The 12742-nt window shown below is 46.8% G+C and overlaps 2 protein-coding genes and 1 long non-coding RNA gene across 3 annotated transcripts; all 3 read left to right on the top strand.

Annotated features, from left to right (window-relative positions):
• LOC144849853 (uncharacterized) lies at positions 1–12592 on the top strand. The gene is made up of 4 exons (XR_013614006.1): positions 1–57; positions 259–614; positions 11698–11847; positions 12393–12592. It is a non-coding gene; the product is annotated as an uncharacterized LOC144849853 (long non-coding RNA).
• LOC144850317 (uncharacterized) lies at positions 5200–7037 on the top strand. The gene is made up of 2 exons (XM_078707570.1): positions 5200–6409; positions 6962–7037. The coding sequence occupies exon 1, from the start codon at positions 5350–5352 to the stop codon at positions 6343–6345; it is 996 nt and encodes a 331-aa protein (XP_078563696.1). The 5' UTR covers positions 5200–5349; the 3' UTR covers positions 6346–6409; positions 6962–7037.
• LOC144850411 (uncharacterized) lies at positions 9425–10654 on the top strand. Its single transcript, XM_078707687.1, has one exon. The coding sequence runs from the start codon at positions 9491–9493 to the stop codon at positions 10652–10654; it is 1164 nt and encodes a 387-aa protein (XP_078563813.1). The 5' UTR covers positions 9425–9490.
• Positions 12593–12742: the final 150 nt, after the last annotated feature.

The following is a 12742-nucleotide window of genomic DNA, read 5'->3' as shown; positions in this document are numbered from 1 at the left end:
CTTACTGGCGTAGCGGGAAATCAACCAATTATTTGGTTGGATACGAGTTTAGGGTAGGCTAAGACCAACCGATTCCAGAGCTCTTTCTTCCCTAACACAGTTAGAGACTGGAATGCTCTCCCGTTCTCTACAACTTCGACCACTATCACTAAAACCTTCTCCAAACTAATTCATGACTAGCTTTCCCCTCCTCAACCTCTACTCACATATTGAGTGATACTCCAGTTGGAGTTTATCAATTATCCAATCAAGATCAAGGAAGTTAAGTACGAGTTGGCATGGGTACGAGTCGACCAGGGGTGAATCGACCAGGGTACACCCGGCTGCCCTACTAGAGCATAGGCTACAGGCCTGCAGGAATGGGAAATCTGTCCTAGCTATAGGCATAGGCCTACATTGGGACGCCCAAAAAAGCCATCTTATGAGCATAAACAGGCCTCGTAGAGCCAGACGTGTTAGCCTATACTACATAGTACTGGTACGTCTACCATTTATTATAGTTCCATCATGGTACTATACTACGGATCACTACTATCTAGGCTAGGCCTAGTAGGCTGGAGTTCCAGTAATTTCGGTCGCGTTTTCGGCCTACTTATCAGGAGGGCATGTGAGAGGTGAGGTGGGTTAGCCCAGCTAAGCTAAACTAACCTGCAAGTAGTATTAGTAGTAGTATGGGAACGAGTTGGCACAGTGGTACGGGTTGACTCTGTAGTGAAATACCCCTCCGTAAAATGGTCCAGTCCACCGGGGGACCCGAGGTCATGTGTGTCGTCCTGAGGAGACCAGCGGTCTCTTGAGATTTGGACGATATAGGATACACACGGAATATAGACACCGCACAACGGAAGTATACTGAGTGTTTTACCGTGTTCGATATCAAGGCATACTGTAGTGTTTACTGTTGGGCAATGAACTCCCGAGAGACCAGCCCACAACGACAGGTAAACCACACTACTTTCTGCTAGTTTGATTCTATTCTCGGCCGTTTTACAACATTGGCGCTGCGAGCAAAAACGTAAGCGATTAACGCCAAGTTAATTAATTTTGGCATAGAGTTCGTTCCCACACCTGTGGGGCGACAACGGTTCAAATTTCCCGCTGCATTTTCACAATTCCGCACGGTGTAGACTCACCGTGATTAGTGAATTTAATAAAGTGCACAGATTTTTGTTCGACTCTGTAGGCGCTACTAGCACTACGTTATTGCTTTTGTAACTTAAAGGAAAGGAACACCCTGGGCTAAATGTGCCATTGTGCTTATAGATAAATATAATAAAAACATGATTACAATGGTTCAAGGTACAATAGTAAGCAATTTAGTTAAAAAATAGACTTTTAAACGACAACATATCGGAAATTGAACAGCGCCATTTTGACAGGTTAAGAGCAATTAAGTGACGTCAGATTAGGTGGACGCATTCAAGCAAATCCAAGCGTCCATCGTCTTAGTACAGTATTTCAATATGGAAGTGCGGGATATAACCATAAATAAAATCAATTAAATAGCCTAACATACTTAATATTTTCGGAATATGGCTTGGAGTTTTTATAATTCAGAAAATTTGGAACCAGAATATATAGAAAGAGAGTTAGTTTTGCATCGTGCTGATGAGGAAAAAAGAACATTCTTGAGCATAACAAGCCGTCGAAGAATGGTGTACTTGCGGCCAGTGTATCTGTACTGTATGCCTTACACTAGGCCTAGAACTCGTGTTGAACAAAAATAAAGTAGACACTGCATCGTCAACCAACAGCCTCCGTTTGGAAGGTTTGTCAGTTAATTCCCCTACCAAATCCCGTTTGAAACAGCTAGGCAATAAAAGTAACAATAGATTAACAATAGCTGAAAGATTTACGAATTGGCTTGCAGAAGAAAAGATCGATCGAAGGTTTGTTTACCAAGTCAGCGCATGCTCATACCGTGTCATCGCCGTCCTGCATGACCGCATGTCGCGTTATTAGCCAATCATATTAGCGGATTCGCTTAGCCAATAGAAGCGCTGAATGCAACCGCGAATCTTAAAATGTTCGTCGGCCGTATCTGACGTCACAAACAGGCTGCCATGAGCACAAGATGGCGATTTTCAAATGTCTTGAAAACAGCTTTAAAATCCTGTTTACTAGAAAACTACAAATCCGATTTAAACATAAATTGTTCTGAATATTAAGTTGGTAGGGTTACTTTTATAATAGTTAGGTAAAATATTAGGTTGTTCCTTTCCTTTAACTTCGTCAAGTGAAACCCATTGAGAAGTTAAACTTACATAAGAATTATAAAGTGATTATTATTTTTGTTGTAGTTTTTAGTGATATAGTAAAAAGATAAACTATAGTGGGAAGAATTATTTCAGTTGTCTTTAGTTCAAACGTTGTGGAAATTGATTCAACGAGCGACTCCTCCATTGTGTGATCTTTTGAATTCCTGAGACACCTGTGGGCGGAATCCGTACATTCCATTGATCTCATTTGCATATCGTTTTGTGTTTAGCAACTGTGATACATTTTAATTACTATTGTTTTTCAGAAGTAGACTTTATTTTAAAGCTTGTTTTATTACGATATATTTTACCACTACATTTTACGTATACTCTTTGTACATTGGGATACATTTCTGTGTGTGTGTAGAATAAGTATAATCACTGTAGTCAATATACAATTTGAATCCCTATTGATATAACACTCTGATTTACTTTAAATTATTTATAGTATATTTAATTAAAGAAATAATATGCCTCCAAAATCTAGACTTATTTCTATAAATTTCTGCGACGTTACAGACCTACTCCTGGTGCCTGGTATAGGTGCTGCACGTGCCCAGAAATTGATAGATTGGAGAGGCCGTTATGGGAATATCACCCCGGTCAATATTGGGGATATAAAGGGTTTGGGGAAAACAAAATTTTCAGATGGTTCGATTTCACCCCAAATCCTAAGCGGGGAGGTATTATAACCACAATGAACGCCGTGACATACCTAGTGGATGCACGGAACGAAACTAAGGCGGCCAGTTTAAATCCCGCTAACGGGGACTCCACGATTTCCCGTGAGCCTCGGGGAGATGAACGGGACCGATCTTACTTCTTTGCCAGCCCGGGACCGGGAAACGAATTGAGACCACCTACACTTCCGGAGGTTCCACTACGTTCCGGGGTTGGGGAAGGACGCCCTCTTTACGATGGAAATGGTTCAACATCTAACCCGTTTTTAGGTAGCCCGGAGGGAGTTGTCCCATCCAATACGCCCGGTCAATACTCCTATGTAGATTCTTGGGGGGAACCGGAATATCGGGACACCCCTCCTACACTTTCATCTCACGGTACACGGGTAACATCTACTGTTAGTCCTGGAATGACGCCAGTGTATTCCAGGGCCCAGGCTACTCCTCAGGCTGAACAGTCTAATATGAGGGGTAACACTCCCGTGGTTACTGCTAGCACCACATCAGCGTGTACCCGGCCGCACACTCCCGTCTCTAATAGGCCCCAATACTATGAAAACAGAGGGGGTCACCCACCAGCAAGGCATCTAGAGAGGTACCTCAGAGACGCCATGCTGATTGGGCTTATGAAAACAATGACCGTACGTATTACGACGGCAGCGAGAGTGAGGGTGAATATACCCAACCATCATTTCACACCGAACATGATGAATTCTTAGCGTCCTTTAGAGAGTTCTTACGTACCACCGAGCGCAGGGCCCCTAGACGACAACAACCACATTTTAGGTCAAAGGACATTCCTAAAAATCTGTCGTTTAGTGGGAGGGACAATTGGGTTTTATTTAAGCAGCGTTTCCTCAAAACTATGCTGACGAATATGGCCTCAATGATAGGGGAATGCACGATGCTTTTCAATGGTGCGTTACAGGTATTGCGGCAGATTACTTCATTAATCTAACTCATATGAACCGAGATTTATCTTTCAGGCATATTATAGGAGCTTTCGACGAGCGCTTCAAGGCTGAGGAATTACCTGAGGTCTTGCAAGTGAAGTTGGAGGCGGCCAGTCAACAGGAAGGTGAATCCATTGAGGATTGGAGCGACTGAGTACTCACCCTAACGAGGAAAGCTTTCCGGGAACTTCCTCAAGATTGGATTCATCGGAGAGCAGTCGTGAAATTCTGCGTGGGTTGTCTTGATGCCGAGGCCGGTCAGTATATCCTACACCAGAACCATAATACTTTGGTGAAAGCACTGGCAGCCTACAAAAAATACATTGGCTATAGGGAACTTTGCATTCGGGGAAGGAAGGGGCGACCAAGAGATCAGGTGAGGCCGCACGTACGATTCGCAGCCGTGCCTGACCAACGACATCACAGGTCGCCGCCCGCATATGCAATAGAATCTTCTGAAAGTGGGGAGGAGGTAGAGGTCCGACAGGTTGGTAAGTTTGGAAAGGGTTGGACTCGCCCCGCGAGCCCCGAGAAACCTGTCGTCCCTGGGCCTGTGGATAGGAAGGATCAACACGATCGCAAGATTCCTCCACGGCCGACTCCACCCCACACCGAGACCAGGATGGAAGCGGTCGAACGACAAGTGGGGCAACTGAACACGAACGTCGACCAGTTGACGACCAACGTCGGCCATTTGATGACCAGGTTCGACAGTCTATTAACGGCCTTGCATCCAACACCTACATCACCACCATCGCCGGGTAGACGGTACTCAACCTCGCCCCCGAGAGTGTGTTTTGAGTGTCGAGAGCCAGGTCATTTCAGGAAGGACTGTCCTAAGTTAGCCTGACAAGTTCGACAAATTGAGTCGGAAGGTGACCAGTCGTCAAACTAGACCAGGTTGGAAGCGCAGCCCAGCTTCCCAACCTGTCACCTCGTCCGGGCTCAGGTCTTGTGAAAGGTAACAAAAGTAAATATAATGGTAATAATAATCATGGTAAAAATAATAATAGTAATGACAATAACCGTGATACTAGTGATAACAATAATAGAAATATTAGTCACAGTAACACGGATCAGGATAATACTAATCATTCTTTCATTATTATGAGTAATTTTTCAGAGACGACGCTGCAACCAGACCTGCTTCCAGGTAGCGAAGATCCACCCGTGGACACTACTTCGACGACCAACGAACCGTTGGAACCTTAGGGTGCTGCGGGGTGGACTCAGCCAGTGGAAGCAGCGGACGAAACTGAAAGACCAATCGTTATCAACAGAGTACGATCCAACCGAGCCTTGTACACCACGGTCTACGTAAATCAGACTGAAGTAACAGCTGTTGTGGACACGGCTGCGGACCGGACGATACTCTCAGATAACGTATATTCTCGTTTGGTTCCTAAACCACCTATTGTGGCCAAGCTTAACTTTACCCTAGCGGGTAGAGGGACATCAATGCCTGGTTACAAGGTGGGACCTATTCATTTTAGGCTAGGGTCGGAATCCTACACTGAATTTTTCTATGTAGCACCGATTCACGATGAAATGTTGTTAGGTCAGGATTTTCTGGTAAAAAATGGGGCCATGGTAGACTGCGGACAACTGCTGTTAACTGTAGGTGCAAGCACAGTCTCTCTGCGGGGAAATCGGGAACCCGAACCCCCGAGAACCGCTCGTGTTCTTGTCGCAAAGCGTAGAGTGATACCACCTCACTCTGTAGCGCACGTCCAGTGTCAACTGTCACCTAACCATTTACCTTTACCAGATTTCTTTATAGATCCAGAGATCAACGCTTCTGTGGCGATTCCAGCTACCACACATCGAGGTTTGCGTATTCCGCACCTGTGTGTGGTCAACACATCGGACATGTACGTCACCCTGAAACCGGGACGGAACATTGCAACAGCCACAGAAGTAGACCAGGTGGAGGAGAGCGGAGAATCCAACGCCACAGATGTATGTCCCGCAGCCAGTCATGATGAACCTGCTTCGGCGGTACCCATTCATCTGGTGGACATGCTAGAAGCGTCCCGCGCTGATCTCTCCGACTCCGAATTCGCACAACTGTCTTCTCTTATCATTCAACATCAAGAAGTCTTCGCTTCGCATCAATTCGATATTGGTACGTTCAAAGATATTGAGCATACTATAGATACGGGCAGATCTCCAGCTATCAAGCAACGGCTCCGACCAACGCCGATTCGCTTTGCTGGTGAAGAGGAGAAGGAGATAAAAAAGATGCTCCGAGCTGGAGTGATTCAACCCTCCATCTCAGAGTGGGCATCGCCACCAGTCCTGGTACGGAAGCGTGACGGATCCGTGCGTTTCTGTATAGACTATCGAGCACTGAATAACATCACGACCAATGATGCCTATCCGTTGCCGTTAGTAAGGGACTGCATCGATACGCTATCTGGTAACATCTGGTTCTCCAAGCTTGACGCCCTATGAGGATACTGGCAGATCCCAATGAAGGAGGAGGATCAGAAGAAAACTGCGTTCATCACCAAGCACGGTTTGTATGAATTCGTCAAAATGCCATTTGGTCTCTCGAACTGCCCGGCTACGTTTTCCCGTGCCATGGGGTTAGTGCTACGAGGTTTGGTATGGGACATCGTCCTAGCATTTCTAGACGATATCGTCGTGCTGGGAAACCCCTTTGAAGACCACCTGAATAACTTAACCACTGTCCTGGGAAGATTTAGGAATGCTAACCTTAAACTAAAACCCAAAAAGTGTGGTTTTTTTCAGAGAAAGGTAGAATTTCTAGGACGTGTGGTCGGCGACAACTCTCTAACAGTTTCCGACACGGATGTAGAAGCCGTCCAGAACTGGCCTACGCCAACCAACCTGCGAGAGGTACAACAGTTTCTTGGTCTGGCTAACTACCACCGAGAATTCATCAACTCCTTCGCCAACCTGGCTGTCCCGTTGTACCGTCTGACTGAGAAGGGAGTCCAATTTGTGTGGGGAGAGGACCAGCAGATCGCTTTCGAATCTTTCAAGAACGCATTAGTTCAACCTCCTATCCTGACGTTACCAAATATCCGGGATGAATTCATACTAGATGTGGACGCATCAGACCACGCCATCGGCGGTGAACTACTGCAGATGCAAGAGGGTAAGGAACGAGTAATCGCCTACGCTAGCATCCGGCTCACCGCCGAACAACGCAACTACTGCACCACCCGTAAGGAGTTGCTGGCCATTGTGTATATGACCAGGCACTTCCGCCACTACCTGCTGGGCCAGCCTTTCCGAGTAAGAACCGACCACAGCAGTCTAACTTGGCTCCTTAATTTCAAAGGTCCCCAAGGACAACTAGCTCGATGGATGGATGAGCTCAGCCAGTATACCATGGTGGTCGAGCATCGGCGGGGTAGATTACATACCAATGCTGACGCACTTTCCCGTCTTGAGGGATGCGAGCGCGGCGCCATCACTCCGGACGACCTGCCCTGCCCTGCCCCGAGCCCCCAATGGATTAACTAATATTTGTATTTTACAGGATGGAGATATAGTCGCATCGATTCAGCCGGAGACACCGACCGCCCGATGTTGGGGGTACTCTGTCAGCGAACTCCAGGACCAGCAACGCAAGGATGCTGATCTCCAGCCTCTCCTGCGGTGGTTGGAGCGCAAAGACGACCCCTCAACTAATGAGCTGTTCCTTTTCAGCCCGAGCACGAAGTTCTTTTGGTTGAATCGAGACCGTCTTCATCTGTCCGACGACGGCATTCTGTTCCTGAAACATGAAACGTCTGGCGAGCGCCTTTTGGTACTGCCAAGGGACTTCGGCCGGACACCAAGGCATCGCCCGAACCCGTTTTTGTCTTAAGGAAAAGTTCTTTTGGTATGGTATGTCCAGGGATATCGAAAGGTATGTAGCCAACTGTGAAGTGTGTAACCGCAATAAGAAAACCGGCCGTAAAGCCCGGTACCCTTTAACAAACTTTCATGCAGGTACACCCATGGAACGGGTACATATCGATTTCCTTGGACCCTTGCCTAAAACCAACATGGGCAATGTATACATTCTCATGATGGTGGACCAATTCACTAAATGGGTTGAAGCTAGCCCACTCCCTTGTCAGACGGCGGAGGTGACGGCCCGAGCCGTGGTAGGGAATTTCTTCTCCCGGTTCGGTATGCCTCTGGAACTCCACTCTGATCAGGGGAGTAATTTTGAAAGTGAATTATTTAGTTCTTTATGTAAAGTTTTACAGATCCACAAGACCAGGACCACCAGTTACCGACCCGCCGCCAACGGCCAGGTGGAACGATACAACCGGACACTGATGGATGCTGTGAGATGTTTTGTAGGCCGGCAGCAGAAAGATTGGGATGTGTTTCTTCCACAGCTAACTGGAGCCCTTCGGGCGACGGTAAATCGCTCGACGGGTTACACTCCCAACATGCTGATGCTCGGACGAGAGATCAACCTTCCTGCCGATCTCATGTTTACAGCTAGCGACCCTCCAACTGCACGAACACCCGATAGCTACGTGACCGCTCTCACACAATCAATCCGTGAAGCACATGACATAGCACGGGCTACTCTGGGAGGAACGCAGCGACGCATGAAGAGAGACTACGACCTCCGTGTCCTCTCCCGCCCCTACAACCGTGGGGATAAGGTATATGTGCTAGATAACAGCCAACCAAAGGGTAAATGCAAGAAGCTGTGTCCCCCTTGGAAGGGACCCGGCATCATCATCCAAGTTATCTCCCCGGGACTGTTCCGGGTCAAGCTGAGGAACAAAGTGATGGTCTTGAACCACGACAAGCTCAAGCCCTGTCACGACCGGCAGCTCCCTGGGTGGATAACTAACTTTCATTTATCTCTTTCAGATCCGAGCGATGAGAACGTCGACGATACGCCTGGAACGCTATACTGTTCCTGCCAGAAACCCTGGGCTGGGTCATTCATGATTCAGTGCGACTACTACGACGTTTGGTACCATGGCGCCTGCGTGAACGTCTCACCTTTAGACGCTTTAAACATCGACCGCTACAAATGCGCTAACTGCAGAGACTGAGAAGTCCAAGCTGAAGCGATTGTAGGGTACCGTTATTTAATTATCTTGTATTTTTGTATTTCCATAGGTTGATTTTGGCGCAACAGACATCCGTTTAACACAACGGCAAGTCGATGGGCGGTGGCGTGCCCTGTCGGTCGAGGAGCAGGAGGAAACCCAGCGACGGCTCCTCGCATCTGAACCTACCCCACCACCAACGGCGGAGGTCAGCGGAGACGCGACCGGTGTAGATACCGCCCTCGATTCAACGCCGGAACCACCACCATCCAGCGCGCCGACCGAAGAGGATTCACGCCCACGACGTAAAAACCCGTGCGTGTTTCCAGGATGTGAATTCGAGGCTGTACACAACATGAGGAGGCACGTGTGGTCCCACCACCTTCCCTCATGTTTTAAATTACCATCAACTCCGCAGAAGACACAGACCAAGCTCTGCCTGCTGCGGAAGTACGCCGTCGAAATACTGAGTGTCCACTTTGGACAACCTGGTCACCCAACTGAATGCTGAAGGGGCTGTTGGTCCGCGCGTCGGCGTCATCGACCAGAAGACACTGGAAATGATGTCCGAGCTACAAGCGGCGATGGGAGGTGAACCACCTGAAGAATTTACCCTGGTGCCACTCAACCATCCAGCGGCCCTGATCCACTGGCGTTACATGGTAGCGATGGCCCAGCGGATGGATCTCACCAAGATGAGCCAGCTAGCCGCTGAAGCTGAGGCCAAGAATCCCCTCGCCCAGCCCACCGCTGCCGAAGCTGAGGCCGAGAGTGCCCTCGCCCAGCCACCAGCCACCAGACGTAAGACCGCAAAACGCAAGAAGAGGCCCAGGTCACCGACCCCCTCCGGACGGGAGAAGAAGACGGTGCGTACCACGATGAGAGCGTTCGACGCCCACTTCCACCCGGACCGCTTGCGTTCTTCTCTGAGGCTGTCTCCTCGAGCCACACTGATGGAGACCTTGCTAGCCGAACCAGCTGGAGCCCAGACGAAGCCAGTAAGACCTGTCGGGGGTGTCGCCATATTTTGCAATCCTCCCTCTTACCCTTCAGCGGAGGAGATTCATCGCCTTCGGCGAGAGGGGTATGAAGTGGGGGTCGGGGTGCACCCCAAGAAGGACGTCTCGCCAGGTCAACTCTCCCGACTGAAGGCCTTGGTGCGCTCCGGCGCTACCCGGGTGCTCGGGGAGATTGGCTTGGACCACTCGGTTCCGGTAGCTGACTGGTTTAGGCAGGAAGAGATGCTGCGTTGCCTTCTGGCGCAGGCGTTCTCACCTCGACACCATCTGGCGATTTGCCTGCACCTAAGAGGCAGCCGCAACGACCCGACGGCGGAGATGTGTTATCAAAACTACCTCAACATCCTGCAGATAGCACGGATCCCGAGATGCGTCCGCATTCTACTGCACAATTTCTCATCGACTGTGCTAATGGCCGATAGGTTTAGGAGCGTTTTCCCCCTGACCTATTTCAGCTTTACACGGTCGGTGGAGAGGTTCAACGAAGAGCAAAAGGAAGCGTGCAGGCACATTTTTCGAACGGATGACCGCCGCCTACTGCTGGAATCAGATGGGCCTCACTTCGCTCCTCCGGGACAACGAGTGGGTGCACCACATCTGCTCCATCCCACTGCAGAGGCAGTTGGAAAGATCTTGGGCCAAGATGCCGAGCAAGTTCTAGACTTGACCCGGAAGAATGGCCGAGATCTGTTTTTTATGGTGTAGAGCCGTCCATTCCGGCGGCCTACCAGAAGTTTTAAGTTATTCTATTATGTTATTTTTCTAAGGTGCTAGGAGATGCACTGGTTTCAGTTATTTTAGAGTTAACCAGAAGTTATTATTTTATTTTACAGCATGACCACCCGAGCACCGGCCCTGGCCTTATAAAATCGGGGGAAGTGTAGTGAAATACCCCTCCGTAAAATGGTCCAGTCCACCGGGGGACCCGAGGTCATGTGTGTCGTCCTGAGGAGACCAGCGGTCTCTTGAGATTTGGACGATATAGGATACACACGGAATATAGACACCGCACAACGGAAGTATACTGAGTGTTTTACCGTGTTCGATATCAAGGCATACTGTAGTGCTTTCTGTTGGGCAATGAACTCCCGAGAGACCAGCCCACAACGACAGGTAAGCCACACTACTTTCTGCTAGTTTGATTCTATTCTTGGCCGTTTTACAACAACTCTTTTTCTAGGGTGCTGGTCAACCCGTACCCATGCCAACTCGTACCCAATTTGGCTAACCCGTACCCAAATAATTGGTCAAATCGTACCAACTTTGGCTAACCTGTACCCAAACTTTTAATAGCATTAAACATGGGTACTGGTCAGCCCATGAAGAGTACGAGCCAGCCCTTAATGAGTGCGAGTGAGCCAACATTTTAGGTACGAGTAAACCAAAATTTGGTTACGAGTTGGAATTGGTACAGGTTGACCTGTATTCTTCTAGCTAATCTTACTAGGCCTCGAGTAGGGCTACGCTAAATTCCGGCTACAATAATGGTCTATTCTGTTTATAGCTTTATTGATACTGGGTTCAAATCTGGGTTGGGACGGCTTTTTCTCATTCCTTATAATAATAAAATAATATCGGCCTATGAATTTAACTTACTATTGTATTGTTTACATAATAATAGTAATTCCCATTGCATTTATTATTATTAGTATATATTTTACGGTTACCCCTTAATTATACTATAGTATAACTTCCTTGTTATATTTTACAATATTTTCTTCATAATTCAGCAATTTTTTTTTTCACAGCACAAATTATCATACTGAATCATCACGCACCAAGTCTCATGAAATCTCTACTGTATTTCTGCAAGCTAATGCAGCTACATGGTATTGCCTTGAGGCTAAAATACACTGTATACTGGCACTACCATCATTCCTGGCCCACACATAAGTACAGTCGTGTACTACTGATTCCATCCTGTGGTCAAGGCTTTATTTGCTCTTATGCTTATTTCCTCTAACATACAGAGTACGTATGGCTTCTAATTTGCTTTTATACCTGTTAATTTAAAAATCATTTATGCCTATTGGTGCATAAAGATCAAATTTAGACTGTAAATACTGGAATGATCACCCAAAATTTATTTCACAGCTAGAAAAAAGCATACAGAGTTTTTGTTTTGTTTTATTCATAACTGTTGAATTGCATCCCAATACATTGTACCTATTGGTATTATATCTATAAATATAAAGTACTCTCTTATAAATAGATGTATCTCTCCAAACTACTCCAACTACCTATTCTAATAATAGTACTATTAGCATACTACTGTACACTTTGTAGACAAGAAATAAGTTGTATCCACCTAGAGGACTTATGGTAATACTGTACAGTTGATCGTCCTCTCACTGGCCTGGTCAACATAATCTACGCCTAGATTATTACAGTAATTAAAAAGTACATTATTACAGAGATTTTTTTTTTTTTGCAGAAATCAAAGTTATGTGTATAGAAAGCAGTACTCGTAATGAAAACAATGCAGGTTGTACTGAACGCAAACTGGCAGGATATTTTGAATATTTTTTGTTCATTTTCCACGAACTGGAGACAAAGACATATTACGACCCTTTTATTTAAATTTATTTGGATAGACCTCCATGTAAATTCCTTAAAGGCTATATGATTGTTTTATATTTTAATATGCGACTAGGACTATGAATCTAATATTTACTTGCTTTCTCATCTTTTTAACATTTTATTTATAATGCTGGTAATGAATTTACTATTGAAAAGGTCATGTTTCCACTTATATCAAATGTTGGCACCCACCTCTAACCTTGGTAGAACTGA

This window comes from Antedon bifida, chromosome 8 (assembly GCF_963402885.1).
Source record: "Antedon bifida chromosome 8, ecAntBifi1.1, whole genome shotgun sequence".
Classification (NCBI taxonomy): Eukaryota; Metazoa; Echinodermata; class Crinoidea; order Comatulida; family Antedonidae; genus Antedon; species Antedon bifida.
This window is presented reverse-complemented; position numbering and strand designations above follow the sequence as displayed.

Coding starts and splice junctions, on each gene's coding strand:
- LOC144850317 (XM_078707570.1), top strand. CDS start 5,350: ATGCCTGGTTACAAGGTGGGACCTATTCATTTTAGGCTAGGGTCGGAA.
- LOC144850411 (XM_078707687.1), top strand. CDS start 9,491: ATGATGTCCGAGCTACAAGCGGCGATGGGAGGTGAACCACCTGAAGAA.